Source organism: Panicum virgatum, chromosome 8N (assembly GCF_016808335.1).
Source record: "Panicum virgatum strain AP13 chromosome 8N, P.virgatum_v5, whole genome shotgun sequence".
Lineage (NCBI taxonomy): Eukaryota > Viridiplantae > Streptophyta > Magnoliopsida > Poales > Poaceae > Panicum > Panicum virgatum.
Genome location: NC_053152.1, coordinates 9,287,893 through 9,301,301, shown reverse-complemented (window position 1 = coordinate 9,301,301; position 13,409 = coordinate 9,287,893). Strand labels below are relative to the sequence as shown.

Below are 13,409 nucleotides of genomic sequence, written 5' to 3'. Positions count from 1 at the left end.
TGGAAGTCCTCTATAGATGTGACCGTCGTGGTAGAACTCGCCTCTAGGATCCAAGATCTCGTTCAAAATGAATCTGGCCAGCTGCTCGCACACGGCGTTGATCCGATCAGTAGAGTAACATTCATCCCCCATTTGAGATATCTATCATTTAGGAAAAAAGGATTAATATCATGTGCGTTAGTACAATTATGAAAATATACTAGTGAACGGTTTGGACGTACTCTCGTTTCTTCATCAGTAGCCTTCCCGCATGGAGTCATGATGTGCAAGTAGTCGCATACGTAGTACCCGCACCAATCAGTTCCTTGTTGTTGTCTCGCACACTTAAGGAGAAACAAATAAATTAATCAATTTAGAACAATTTGGGATTATATACATAACTAGACAAATCTTTATGAATGAACATACCGGATAATCCGTATTAACATTCAGTTCGGGCCTCCATTGACCACGTCCTTTGTTATTTTTCACAATTTTTTTCCAAACCCTACGCTCAAAGTTAAGTTTGATATTCAGGAATTGTTATTAACAGAAAAAGGATTTGATTGTGCAAACTGAACTTACCTGTTCAAGGGGTCTATGATATGTTGGATTCCGGACTTTGAATTTCTCATTGAGTCAAAGACTATAAGATTGCCGGTCTCTACGAAAAGTATGAGCAAAATCCAATGATAACTGCAGATATAGATAGGATATATACATAAATGTATTAGACAACTTAGTATTTATTTAGTAATATAACAGAGGATTGAGTCGACCAAGGCTTACCCAAAGTTGTATGGTATGAATATATAGGATTTGTAATTTTGCCTAGTCAATGAATCATACATGTTTTGGCACGTTTCCTTGTAACTTTCATTGATCAATTTCTGGTTGACTAGCAAAGGAGACATGAAGCCGATCTGATGGTGCCACCCATGTTTTCGGCTTCTTTGGGTCTCCTGACTAAACGATGTAATAGAAATTTTATAATGCACACATATAATTATGTTCTTGTTAACAAAAAGTATTAATGTAGAGGTAAGTGATACTTACAAAACCCAAATGGTGATGATAGAGGCGTCGAGGGCTTGTCGATGGTAAATGTGATATAAATTTTGGAAGTACACCCAAAAGTCGTCCTCCCCGCGGAAGAAATCATGGTCATGATACTTGACTCCAAACATTTTCCCTTCCCATTCGCCATTCGCAGGTACAATCTATGCAAATTGAACATCTGCGTGCCTAGACTTTTCTCCTCTTCCTCAGTGACAAAAGGTTTTCCATGCTGGAATAGAGTAATAGCGCAAGCGACAGGGATTTTTTCCTCCACATGCCCCGTTGCCTCCTCTAGCGTTAATCCAGTTTCAGAAAGAAATATTGCGGCCTATAGGTCCACCTGGAGTTGTACGTCCGTCGGGTGTAGGAGTGGCAACCCTGGCACCCGGAGGGGCTCGAGTTCTTTTTGTTGTGTGCCAAGCTGAGGCATGGTCTTGCCACATTTTTTCTTCAGATTTCTCACCTTGTGTGCCTTTGTCAAAGTACGATCATAGTCCGAGGGTAAGCTTTTCGGTTTTGGTGGGTTGTCTAGGTTTGCGAGAAGCTTTTTCTCTAGTTCTAGAGGTACCTTTTCCCTCGGCGGGGGGACTTTAGGCTTCAATTGTTCTTTTATATATCGAGCAATCTCCTCTTCCAACTCCTCAGCGGTTTTCTCGTAGATTAATTGTCTTTCGACCATTTTCTGCTTCTTCTTTGAGGGTCCAGCCGCTGGGTGGGATGCTGTCTTTTTCTTTCCCTTTTCTGGTGCAGGAGGAGTTGGAGTACTCGTGGCCCTTTGCGCCGGCAGAGACGGTGGTGAAGGAGGTGGTAGTGGGGACGGCGGTGAGGTAGGCCGCGGAGACGGACGATCAGTCTGCATGGGAGCCGTTGTGCTTGCAGTAAGTTTGATGTCGGCCTTGCGCCATAGAACGACCCCGTGCAGTGCATCTCCCAATGTCTTCTCTCCATCCCCTCCAACGAAGTCGAGCTCAAGATCCTCATTGTTTCCAACTATCTGCTCAACTGTGACAGAGGTGTAGCCAGGGGGTATCGGCCTTCCATGAATTGTAGTAGAAGGATTCAGGGGCAGGGCTGACCCATATGCGACATGAATGGATATATTTCTTGCTCGCACATGAAGCTCGCACGGTGTCGGCATGGTGACATCATCCACTGGATACCTCTGGTCATCTACCGCCGTTGGCTCAATCTGGGGTTGCTGTTCCGCTTGTACGTCGGGCGACGCCGTGGATGCACAGCTACTGCGTCGCTGAGAGGCCGAGCTTATCACAACATCCGAGTGCGACCCAGCAGTGCCCCTTTGGCTCAGAGCTAGCTGCACCGCCTCATTGACCCTGGCGTCCATCTGAGATTCCAAGGACGCAACCTTCTTGTTCATCTTTTCTTCTATGATACAAAGTTTCTCTTCCTGTTCGGCTTTGCTCTTTCGGTGAGTCTTGTAAGAAGGATCTCTGGCCCAAGCAACTTTCCATGGGACCACGCCGATGCCGCGGGCTCGTCCAGGGTGTTTCGGATTCTTTAATGCCCTTGTCAGCTGATCATTCTCCCTTTGAGGATGGAATGTTCCTTGTTGAGTCTCATCTATTGCAGCGACTAGATCGCGGGACACTTCTTGCATATGCTCGGGCACGACCAAACTTCCATCCAACTGGTTTAGTGTCACGCCTTTAGCAAATAACCACCACTTGGATCTATCCGGCCAATCCCAAGTCGTCGGCCTGATGCCTCTATCCATAAGGTCCTACTCCATCTACTGCCATTTTTTAACTGACTTCTTGTACTCGGTAGCCCCAAGGTGGTGGCTGTACTTCTTATTTGCTGCATTCACCTTGGCTTGTTCGGATTTTTTTGGGCTTCCTCTGATAGTTTGTATTGTTTGAACTCCTCCCAGTATGGTTTAACCTGAGGAAGATCGTCCCAGTTCGGCTCCTTATCCTTCTTGATATAATTGGTGTACAACTTCTTCTTGAAAGTTGCAAAGGCAAGGGCCATCTTTCTCAAGGCACATTTCTTCACAAGTTCTTGGTCAACTCCTTTAGAAAGAGTGAACATATCCTTGAGTTCTGCCCATAGCATTTCCTTCTGATGTGCAGGCACAGCGTGTTGCTGTTCTTCGGGTTTGGTTGTTTTCCATAGTCTTGTGGTGATCGGAATTCTTGCCCGAACAATAACCCCACATTGGTTGACAAATTTTGTGCTAGCATCCTCTGGAGCACTTGGACAGCCCTCTGCGTCCACTTCTGTGACGACCTGTCTTCCCTCCATTTTCTTGGTTGGCCGGCGTCTCCCTTTTGACTAGCTCAACGAAGTCGATGCGGAGGTCGACTAAATTACAGAAAAGATATGTTAATCGCAAAACTAATCTACCGAAGTCACCATGCATATAGTTTTAAGATTCATACTGGAACATGCTGCTGTTGATTGGGCGGCGGCGCAAAGTCATCATCTTCTTCATCGGCATCTCCAGATATATTTAGGAATGAATCAGCTGTCCGAGAATCTTCTTCAGCGATTGGCTGGGTGGTGTTGGCCCTCGTATCTTCGTTTATTGCGTCCAACATGTATTGCCTGGCGGCCTGCTCATCACCGAAGGGGTCCATCCTTAACTGAAACCGTAAAAATGTGTTAGAGTATGTGTCCATCCTTAAATGAAGCAGGAGAATTCAATTCTTTGAATGAATATGCGTGTTTGAGAGAGAGTGTGTGTGTGTATGTTAGAGGGACAGAGAAAGAGAGAGAGTTAGGGAGTGTGTGTGTGAGTCAGTTTGTGTGTGTGTGTGTGTGTTAGTGTGAGTGTGTGTGTGTGTCTCGAGGGTCGATACTTTATACAATTGTGTTAGAGTGTGTTAGAGAGAGAGAGAGAGAGAGTGTGTGTGTGTGTGTGTTAGAGTGTATTAGACTGTGTGTGTGTGTGTGTCGTGGAACGGGGTCGAGGAACGGGGTTGAGGGTTGAGGGTCGAGGTCTAGAGTTGAGGGTCGAGGTCGAGAGTCGAGGGACGGGGTTGAGAGTCGGGGTCGAGGGTCGAGGGATGGCGAATGCGTGAGTTAGAGAGCGAATACGAAATTACTCGTCGTCGTTACTCATCGTTACTCGTCATCGTTACTCGTCGTTACTCGTCGTCGTTACACGAGTTACATGATAAATACATGAGTTACAGAAATACATGATAAATACATAAATACAAGCATTATTCACTCTCTATTTAAATACATGATTAAATAAAGTCTCTCTAATAACTAAATTCTATAACTAAATTATACACTATATATAATGAAAACATTGTACATTATTTGCAAGATGAAACATGGGTCAAAATGTTAAAGATATGGCTAAATACAAGTCTCTCTAATAAAGTCTCTCTAATAACTAAATACATGAGTCAAAATGTTAAAGATATGGCTAAAACAAGGTTCTAAGGGCTTATTTGTAAGAAACCAGGGGCTAGATCATAATTAAACCTTAGATTTGAGGACTAGATTGAAAAAAAGAGGGCTGGACGGCGGGTTCAAAACCTAGAAAGCTTAGGGTCCTAAACAGAAGAAAAAGAGCCTCTATGGAATTTTTGAACTGCAGTGTGGACCGCGGGTTAATTCGGGAAAAACCCGAGGGCTCTTTAGCAAAAAGACCGGTGAAGCGTTACGCTGGGTCTAATCTGGCGCGTCCGTTGCCGATCGGACGGCCCGGACCTACTCCGCGCGCGGGAGCAGCGGAGCTCTCCCGCCGGCGGCTCTGTCCGCGGCGGCGCGGAGCGGGGCTCGCCGGAGATGGCCGAACTCGGCCCTCCGGGGGTCTAGATGAGCGGGGCTTGGCATGGGAGTGAGTTCGTGCGACGGCGAACTCGTCTAGGCAAACGGGGTGGTGGATTAGGGTTTGGCCGAGGCTTGCCACGGCGAGGGGCGGCTCTGCTTGACGGGGCTCGCCGGCGCGCACGGGTTCCGGCGGTTCTGGGCAAGAGCGTGGGTTCAAACGTATACGTGAGCGCGCACGGTGCTAAGGCAGATCGGAGCGGGGTGCGAGCGTGGCCATGCGGTGCTGCTGGGCATCTGCCATGGCGAAGCTTTGGCGGCGGAACGCCGGCGAAGGTGTTCCGTCCTAGGTGAGGGTTCCCGTGCCAAGATAACTAGCGCAGGGGGCAGAGAGGGTTGCGTGAATGCTCACTGAGACTTGGATTCAAGCGGGGAGGCTGTGCAGGGTCGACGGCGTCGAGGTCCGGCGGCGGCGTGCGCGACGGAGCTCGCGGAGGTGGCGTTGCGGGGGAGAAGCGGGCGGACGACGCAACGGGCCGAGCGCACAGGAGAAGCGGTGGTGCGCGCGGACTATGCGACGGTGCGCGCGCGGAGAATGGAGGAAGAAGGTAACAGATTTATACCCTTGGCCAAGGGTACCGGGTCAAAAACTCAACCGGTACCTATGTAGGCCTTAGGTACTGGTTGTATCTCCAACCGGTGCCTTAGGCGAGGCCTTAGGTACCGGGTCTCCGCACAATCGGTGCCTAAGGGCCCAACGGGCGGGAAATGAAAAGACCCTATGGTACCGGGTGGATATCCAAAACCGGTACCTTAGGCCATTTAAAGTTCACTTTTCACGACTCTTTGACCCAGTTTGAACGGAATTCTTCAGTATCTCAATGGTAACGCTCGGTAATTTGGGCTCCGCGGCCACGGTTTGACTCCCGCGCAACGCCCCACTTTTTTTTTTTTACACAAATAGGACCCTAAGGTACCGGTTGGATTTTCCAATCGGTACCAAAGGTTCTCTTTTCTTTTCCCTTTTCTTTTTCTCTTGTAAATCTATTAATTGCCTCATAATTCATAATAAATCTGATATTTGCATTATAAATCTGATAATTGCCTAGAAAATCTAATAATTATCTAATAATTTAAATAATTGTTTAATAGTTAAAATAATTGTCTAATAAATTTGTTATTTGCTCAATAAATTTATTAACTGCCTAGTAAATCATTCAACTAAGAAAATATTAACTATGGTTTTAGGTGCACAATAATAAATCATTTAAATGCACAATAATTTTAATTACTACATAATAAATCATTTAGGTGCATAACTAATTATTTTAATTTCATAATAAATCAAATAATTGCATAATAAATTATTTAAATGCAAAATAATTCTAAATACTACTTGATAAATCATTTAGGTGCATAACTAATCATTTTAATTGCATAATAAATCATAATAAATCATAATAAATCAAATAATTGCATAATAAATCATTTAATTGTCCAATAAATCAATTCATTGCATAAGAAATCTAATAATGTTCACAGAAAATATTACAAGACATAATCATTCAACTAAGGGAATATTAACGATGGTTCACTTTACAATCGTCCCTTCATTATGATCATGACGTGCGTATGAAGCCTCCTCTTCGGCTAAAAGAATACTTGTGTCAACCTCCACTGCGAACGGAGTCATATCTTCAACCTTATTGTATTCTTCTTCATCTGTGACATCGTTGACTCCCACAATTTTTCTTTTTCCTGCAAGAACAATATGGCGCTTTGCCTCATCTCCGGCACCTACAAAACTTGATTTATTCCTAGACTTGTCGTTTCTCGGTTTGCTAGACATGTCCTGCACGTAGAAAACTTGAGTGATATCTTTAGCTAGGACGAATGGTTCGTCTCGATAGCCAAGCTCTTTGAGGTCTACCGTTGTCATTCCGTACTCGTCGATATTGACACCTTTTCCTGTGAGTTTAACCCATTGACAACGAAATAGAGGTATCTTCAACGGCCCATAGTCGAGTTCCCAGATCTCTTCAATGTAACCAAATATGAGTTCATTTGGCCACTAGAGTCGGTGGCATCTATACGGACACCACTATTTTGATTGGTGCTCTTGTTATCTTGGGCTCTTGTATAAAATGTGTAACCATTAATTTCATATCCTTGATACATCAGGATTGAATTTGCTGGACCCCTGGCCAGCCAAGCTAGCTACTCATGAATTTGATCGTTGGCCATGACTTCCTTCTGCAACCAGGTGGCGAATGTATCATTATGATGTTTTGTAATCCATGTCTCAGACTTCAAAGGGTATATACTTCGCACAATTTGCATGTGCTCCTCCATGTATGGAGCCACCAAGGCTGATTGTTGCAGAACTGTGAGATGTGCTTTGCTCAACGTGGCATGATCTGTGGCATTTACTGATTTTCTTCCAAGTGTGCCCTTTCCAATTAGCCGCCCCTCATGACGTGATACTGGAATCCCAATTGGGCAGAGTTCTTCCACATAGTCAACACAAAATTCAATGACCTCCTCTGTGACGTAACTCTTCGCAATGCTTCCTTCTGGACAAGCCCGATTACGAACGTATTTCTTTAGGACTGCAAAGTATCGTTCAAAAGGGAACATATTATGAAGGAAAACGGGACCGAGAATACCAATCTCTTTGACCAGGTGAACTAGTAGATGCGTCATAATATTGAAGAATGATGGAGGAAATATCATTTCAAGACTGACTAAACTTTGGACAACATCCTCTTGTAGCCTGCTTAAACTCGATGGATCGATTGCCTTCTGAGAAATTGTGTTGAGAAATGCGCATAGCTTTATGATTGTTGCTCGAACATTAGCTGGTAGAATACCTCTAAGTGCAACTGGAATCAATTGCGTCATCAACACGTGACAGTCATGGGACTTTACGTGTGCGAATTTCTTCTCTTTCAAATTCAGTAGCCTCTTTATATTCGAAGAGTAGCCTGATGGGACCTTGATACTGTTCAAACAGTCGAGCATACTTTGCTTCTCTTCCTTACTAAGAGTGTAGCACGCATGACCTAGATAATGACATCCTTTATCCCTTTTTTTTGGATGTAGGGCGGCCCGTTGTTTCATACGTTGAAGATCTTGCCGCGCTTCCAATGTATCCTTTGGCTTACCATAGACACCAAGGAAGCCTAGAAGGTTCACACAAAGATTTTTTGTTAGGTGCATCACATCAATTCTAAGACTTCCCAATAAGATAACTCCCAAAAAATACTCTTCTTCTTCCACATAGGTGCACGTCTGTCATCACTCTGCACTGATCTGCTGTTGGGTACTTTTCCGAATACTACTTTTATATCTTTGACCATTTCAAACACCATTTTCCCGCAACGGTGCCTAGGCTTGGTACGATGATCTACCTTTCCATCGTAGTGAGCATGCCTCCTCCTTAATGGGTGCTTGATCGGAAGAAATCGACAATGACCCATATACACGATCTTCCTACAGTGCTTGAGGTACATGCTGTCGGTTTCTTCTAAACAATGGGTGCATGCCCTATAACCCTTATTGGATTGTCCGGAGAGGTTACTTAGTGCTGGCCAATCGTTGGTGGTTACGAAAAGCAATGCACGCAGGTTAAAATGATCCTCTGTGTGCGCATCCCACATACGAACACCCTCATCTTTCCACAACAATAGAAGATCCTCAATCAGTGGTTTCAGATACACATCTATATCGTTACCGGGTTGCTTCGGGCCGGGGATAAGCACTGGCATCATAATGAATTTCCGCTTCATACACAACCAGGGAGGAATGTTGTATATACAGAGTGTCACAGGCCAGGTACTATGGCCACTGCTCTGCTCACCGAAAGGATTCATGCGATCCGTACTTAAGCCGAACCTTATATTCCTCCCATCATTTGCAAATGTTGGGAATGTTCTGTCCACTTTTCTCCACTGCGACCCATCAGCGGGGTGTCTCAACATATTGTCTTGCTTATGTTCTTCTTTGTGCCATCGCATCAATTTAGCATTCGTTTTGTTCATGAACAAACGTTTCAGACGTGGTATTAGAGGAAAATACCACATCACCTTGGCAGGCACCCTCTTCTTGACACGCATCCCCTCAACGTCGCCTGGATCATCTCGAGGGATCTTATACCGGCATGCGTTGCATACAGGGCATGAATCCAAATTTTCATACTCACCTCGATATAGGATGCAGTCATTAGGATAAGCATGTATCTTCTGTGCCTCTAATCCTAAAGGACAAACAACTTTTTTTGCCTCGTATGTTGTCTCCGGCAAGGTGTTACCCTCAGGGAGTAAGTTTTTTATAAGTTTCAGTAACTCCTCAAATCCCTTGTCAGACAAACCATTTGATGCCTTCCATTGCAATAATTCCAATGTGGTACCCAACTTCTTTTGGTTTTGTTTACAATCAGGGTACAACAATGTTATGTAGTCCTCCAACATACGCTTCAGATCTCTCGATTCCTTTTCTGTTTCGCAACCTTCCTCAGCTTCGCGCAGCATCTGACCAAGATCATCTTCTACAACGTATCCTTCAGTATCTTCTTCAGGCTCACCCATTGCAGTGTCATTGAAAAAAGGAATTATAATTGGCTGCAAAGTCAGGAATCCTGTCCTCTTCTTCTACATTATTATCCAGCACAATTCCTCTTTCGCCATGCTTGGTCCAAACATAGTAGTTCGGCGTGAAACCACTAATGAACAAGTGACTATGGATGGTTCTTGATGATGAGTAATCCTTCTCATTCTTACAGAATTTGCATGGACAACGAACGAAACCGCCATACTTGTGTTTCTCGGCCGCTTCTATGAATTCATGCACGCCATCCATGAACTTCTTTGAACGCCGGTCGGCAATGTACATCCATTGACAACTCATCTGGGTCTACAATACATTTATATACATCATTGTACTGTACAAATAGTTCATTCATACTACCAATTTATAACAATATATTTATATAATTGATAATGCATATAACTATAATAAATAGATACTATTCACTTATCAAATAAATTGAAAAAACATATAAATACAATAATTTGATAGTATTCAAATATCAAATAAATTGATAACGTATATAACTACAACAAGATGCTACAAATAAAAATAATTATCACATATATAAACTAAATCAAGTAATAATTGTTTCTAAAAATTAATTGCTAAGTTATAAAGAAAAATAACTAACCTTTTTTTCAAAAAAAACAAAAATTCGCCTCCCCTCACCCCACTCAGCTGCCATGAACAGTGAGTTCACGGCAGCTTGAGAGGGGGAGGGGCTGGGGTATTTATAGGCTCAGGCCAAAGTCACCGGTTGATTTCAATGACCCGGTGCTAAAATTAATTCAATAGCACCGGGTCAAGGCACCAACCGGTGCCTTAGGCCCGAGCTCCTGGCAGCTGCCACATTTCATTACCATAGGAACCGGTTATTCCTATAAACCGGTGCCTTTAGCTCCGCCTTCATTTGGTACCGGGTGGTGGTTCAGACCGGTTCCTATGGTGACGCATTGGAACCGGTTGGAACCACCACCCGGTGCCAATTGCCCTCCACTAGGTCGGTCGATGGCCAAAGGTACCAGCTGCTGTTGCAGCCGGTACCGATGGGTACCATCGGTACCGGCTACAACAGCAGCTGGTACCTTTGGCCAGGACTGATGGCCCGTTTTCTAGTAGTGATCTGATCTGCTGGGTTTATACCTCCCTCTAGTTGTCTGCTGTGAGACGTCCGGTTAGACATGTGGCAGCATCGGTTCCCTCCACTAGTTGATAGAATGAACGTGTGCAAGGCCTCTCCAAATTTTGAAATATTTTTAAAAAAAATTATTTGGAAATCCTGCTTTTGGTACCATTTGGTAATATTAGACGGTACTTAAGATATTTTTAGTAATGGGTCATGAATCTGAAACTGATGCGGCCTTACGACTTGATACTGATGGTCCATTCTCGTAGTGGCAGCCTCTCGGTACTGAAAATCCTTGCATTTGGGGTGGTTCATGTTTTGGTCCACCCATAAACATCATGGTGATTTACATTCTGTGGTCCGCCCTAGAAACCTATTTACAAGGGCGGTTCAGCCACACTGTCCGCCTCTAATTAAAAAGCTATTTTGAGAGACGAGATGTGTGCTACAGTGCCATTATTAATATTAGGCCAGTCTCACTGGAAGATTCATGAAGAATTTCATGGAATTATATATCATCAATTTTGCTGACATGGTAAGCAGAGAGAAGATGGAGTTTCATAGGATGTGAGGAGAGTTTCATCACCATGAAACTCATCTGGCAGTTACCTAGTTTCTAGTCTAGATAACTGTGTCATGAAACTGTGCACTGAGACTTGTCTTAGGTGTGGATCAACTTCTTAACCGCTCCTAAAAGAGCTGAACGCTAGCTCCTAATCATTTCTATAGTAGTGCATGAAACATGCTTTGATTTGGGCTTGAAAGGAACTGCCCGTTCTTTTGTCGTCATTTGTGAAACTGAGTGTGATTGTATTGTGTTTTTCTTTGTGTCCACAGGATGGTGACTGTGTTGTTGAAATATCATGTGTGAAACACACCTTCACAAATATAAATTTAACAGAACAGCTTTAGTAGAGGCATTATTTGGAGATCCCTCACATCTTCGCTATCTATTATCGTAATATCTGAGTGTTAGAGAAGCCAGCTCATTCACTCTGAAAGGACAAAAAAGCACAATGTCTAACAGAGAGGGAAAAATGATCTATACAATTTATTGTTGTGGCCATTAGATAGTAGATTACTCATAAGATCTATTATCAAATATAACTAATAATAAAACTAGAATAAACAATATATGCAATTGACTATTGTCATGTCCATATCCAGTCTTCTAGATTAATCTGAATATTTTATAATAGAATATAACCAAGAATGAAAAAGAAACATCTACAATGATCATATAATGGTCTGGCACCATCCAATAATACAACTAAAAAGTATTACAATTTGGAGAAAAATATGTATAATAGCAAGCATAAGTAAAGATGAATGAGGTCATTACACATTAGGTTTTCTCTAAAGGGCCATGTTAGTTAAGAAAAAAAGATCTACACCGTTGACTATTATGATTGAATAGTCTATATCAATTGAAGTATTTCATATGAACTACAAGTCTACAACTAATAGAAACAGAAAAAAATCAACATTGTTTACTATTATAAGATTAAGTTGCATAATTCATCTGCAAATTATTCTTAGGCTGAGTCTTGTAGTAAGACTGGGTGATGCATCCTATTCAAGCCCGGGTGATGCATCCTATTCAAAGAAAATGATCAATTCACCTGTCATTTTACGAGGAACTGTCATTTTCTCAATGAAAGTGATTTTTCAGAAGTGCCAAAAGACCGGGTGATGCATCCTATTCAAGCCCAAATCAAGTCATGCTTCACGTGCGCAAATGAGACAATCCACCTGGTATTGATGTGCAGTAAGATGGCAAGCACTCATTTTGAATTTTGTGGCAAAGGACCACAAACCATAACAAACGTGCACAAGATTCATACGAGGTAGTTTTCATATTTTGTTGCTTGTATGAGGTGGTCGGTCAGTAGATGTACCGGAGATCCAGAATATAATTCAGGATCGATGTTCTGTGGACAAAACAAAAGCTGGAATTGGAAGAACTGATTTACTAATAACTCCTCTAACCATGGCAAAGATTTACCACGAGTGCCACGCACGGCCAGGAGCAGGAGCCTATTTATAGCAACGACTTCATAGATGGGCCAGCAACACAAACAGCTACCCAGATAGAGAGCAACTAGCTAGCACATCCATCCAGCCAATGGCATCCCTCACAGCGAACGCATTGTGCGTCGTCCCCACCATGGCGGCGGCAGCTGCACCGCGCCGCCACCGCAGCCTCGTCGTGGCCAGAGCTTCTGCTGCCAAGGTTGATGACGCCGCCGGTGGGCGGCGCCAAGCCATGGTGTTGCTCGCCGCCGTGGCGGCCACCACTGCCTCGACAGCAGCCGCCGGCCGGTCCGCGAGAGCCGCTGTGTCCACGAAGACCGGGCAGTGGGCGGAAATAGAGAACGTGACGGACCCTTACGTGCAGGATCTCGGCAAATGGGCTGTTACGGAGCACAACAAGCAGTCTGGGGAGGGTTTGGAGTTTGGTAAGGTCGTCAGAGGCAGGCAGCAAGTCGTCGCGGGCATGAACTACAGTCTCGAGATCGAAACGAAGGGACCGGCCTCCCGTTTCTACGAGGCGGGTCTGTTTGTTTCCCTGCCGCCGGAGAAGCGTCAGCTCAAGTCCTTCACGCCCTTGCTTGGGTGATGGGAACAGGTTGCTGCAAGCTGAGGACGGCCATTGCATGCTCTGAGTCTCTCTGATGTGTGTGTTTGGGACTTGCTACTGCTCCCCAATGTGCGAGTCGTATGTGGTGTTCTCCTAATAATTTGGTTTTGCAGAATGAAGGGAACAAATTACAGGTGGTTCGTGTTTTTCTTTTTCAAATAACTGTCTATGTTTTCGTGCATGCATGCAAGCACATGGCGCCGAGAAAGGTTTCATGAAAATAAGGTCAAGTACCAATAATTGAACATGCCAAGTACAGATTTCGAATTA

General features: G+C 44.0%; 1 protein-coding gene across 1 annotated transcript; it reads left to right on the top strand.

Moving 5' to 3' along the window:
* The first annotated feature begins 12,558 nt into the window (after positions 1-12,558).
* Positions 12,559-13,409, top strand: LOC120685940 (cysteine proteinase inhibitor 8-like). Its single transcript, XM_039968081.1, has one exon. The coding sequence runs from the start codon at positions 12,624-12,626 to the stop codon at positions 13,116-13,118; it is 495 nt and encodes a 164-aa protein (XP_039824015.1). The 5' UTR covers positions 12,559-12,623; the 3' UTR covers positions 13,119-13,409.

Excerpts from the sequence above, each read along its gene's own strand:
- LOC120685940 (XM_039968081.1), top strand. The coding sequence starts at position 12,624 with ATGGCATCCCTCACAGCGAACGCATTGTGCGTCGTCCCCACCATGGCG.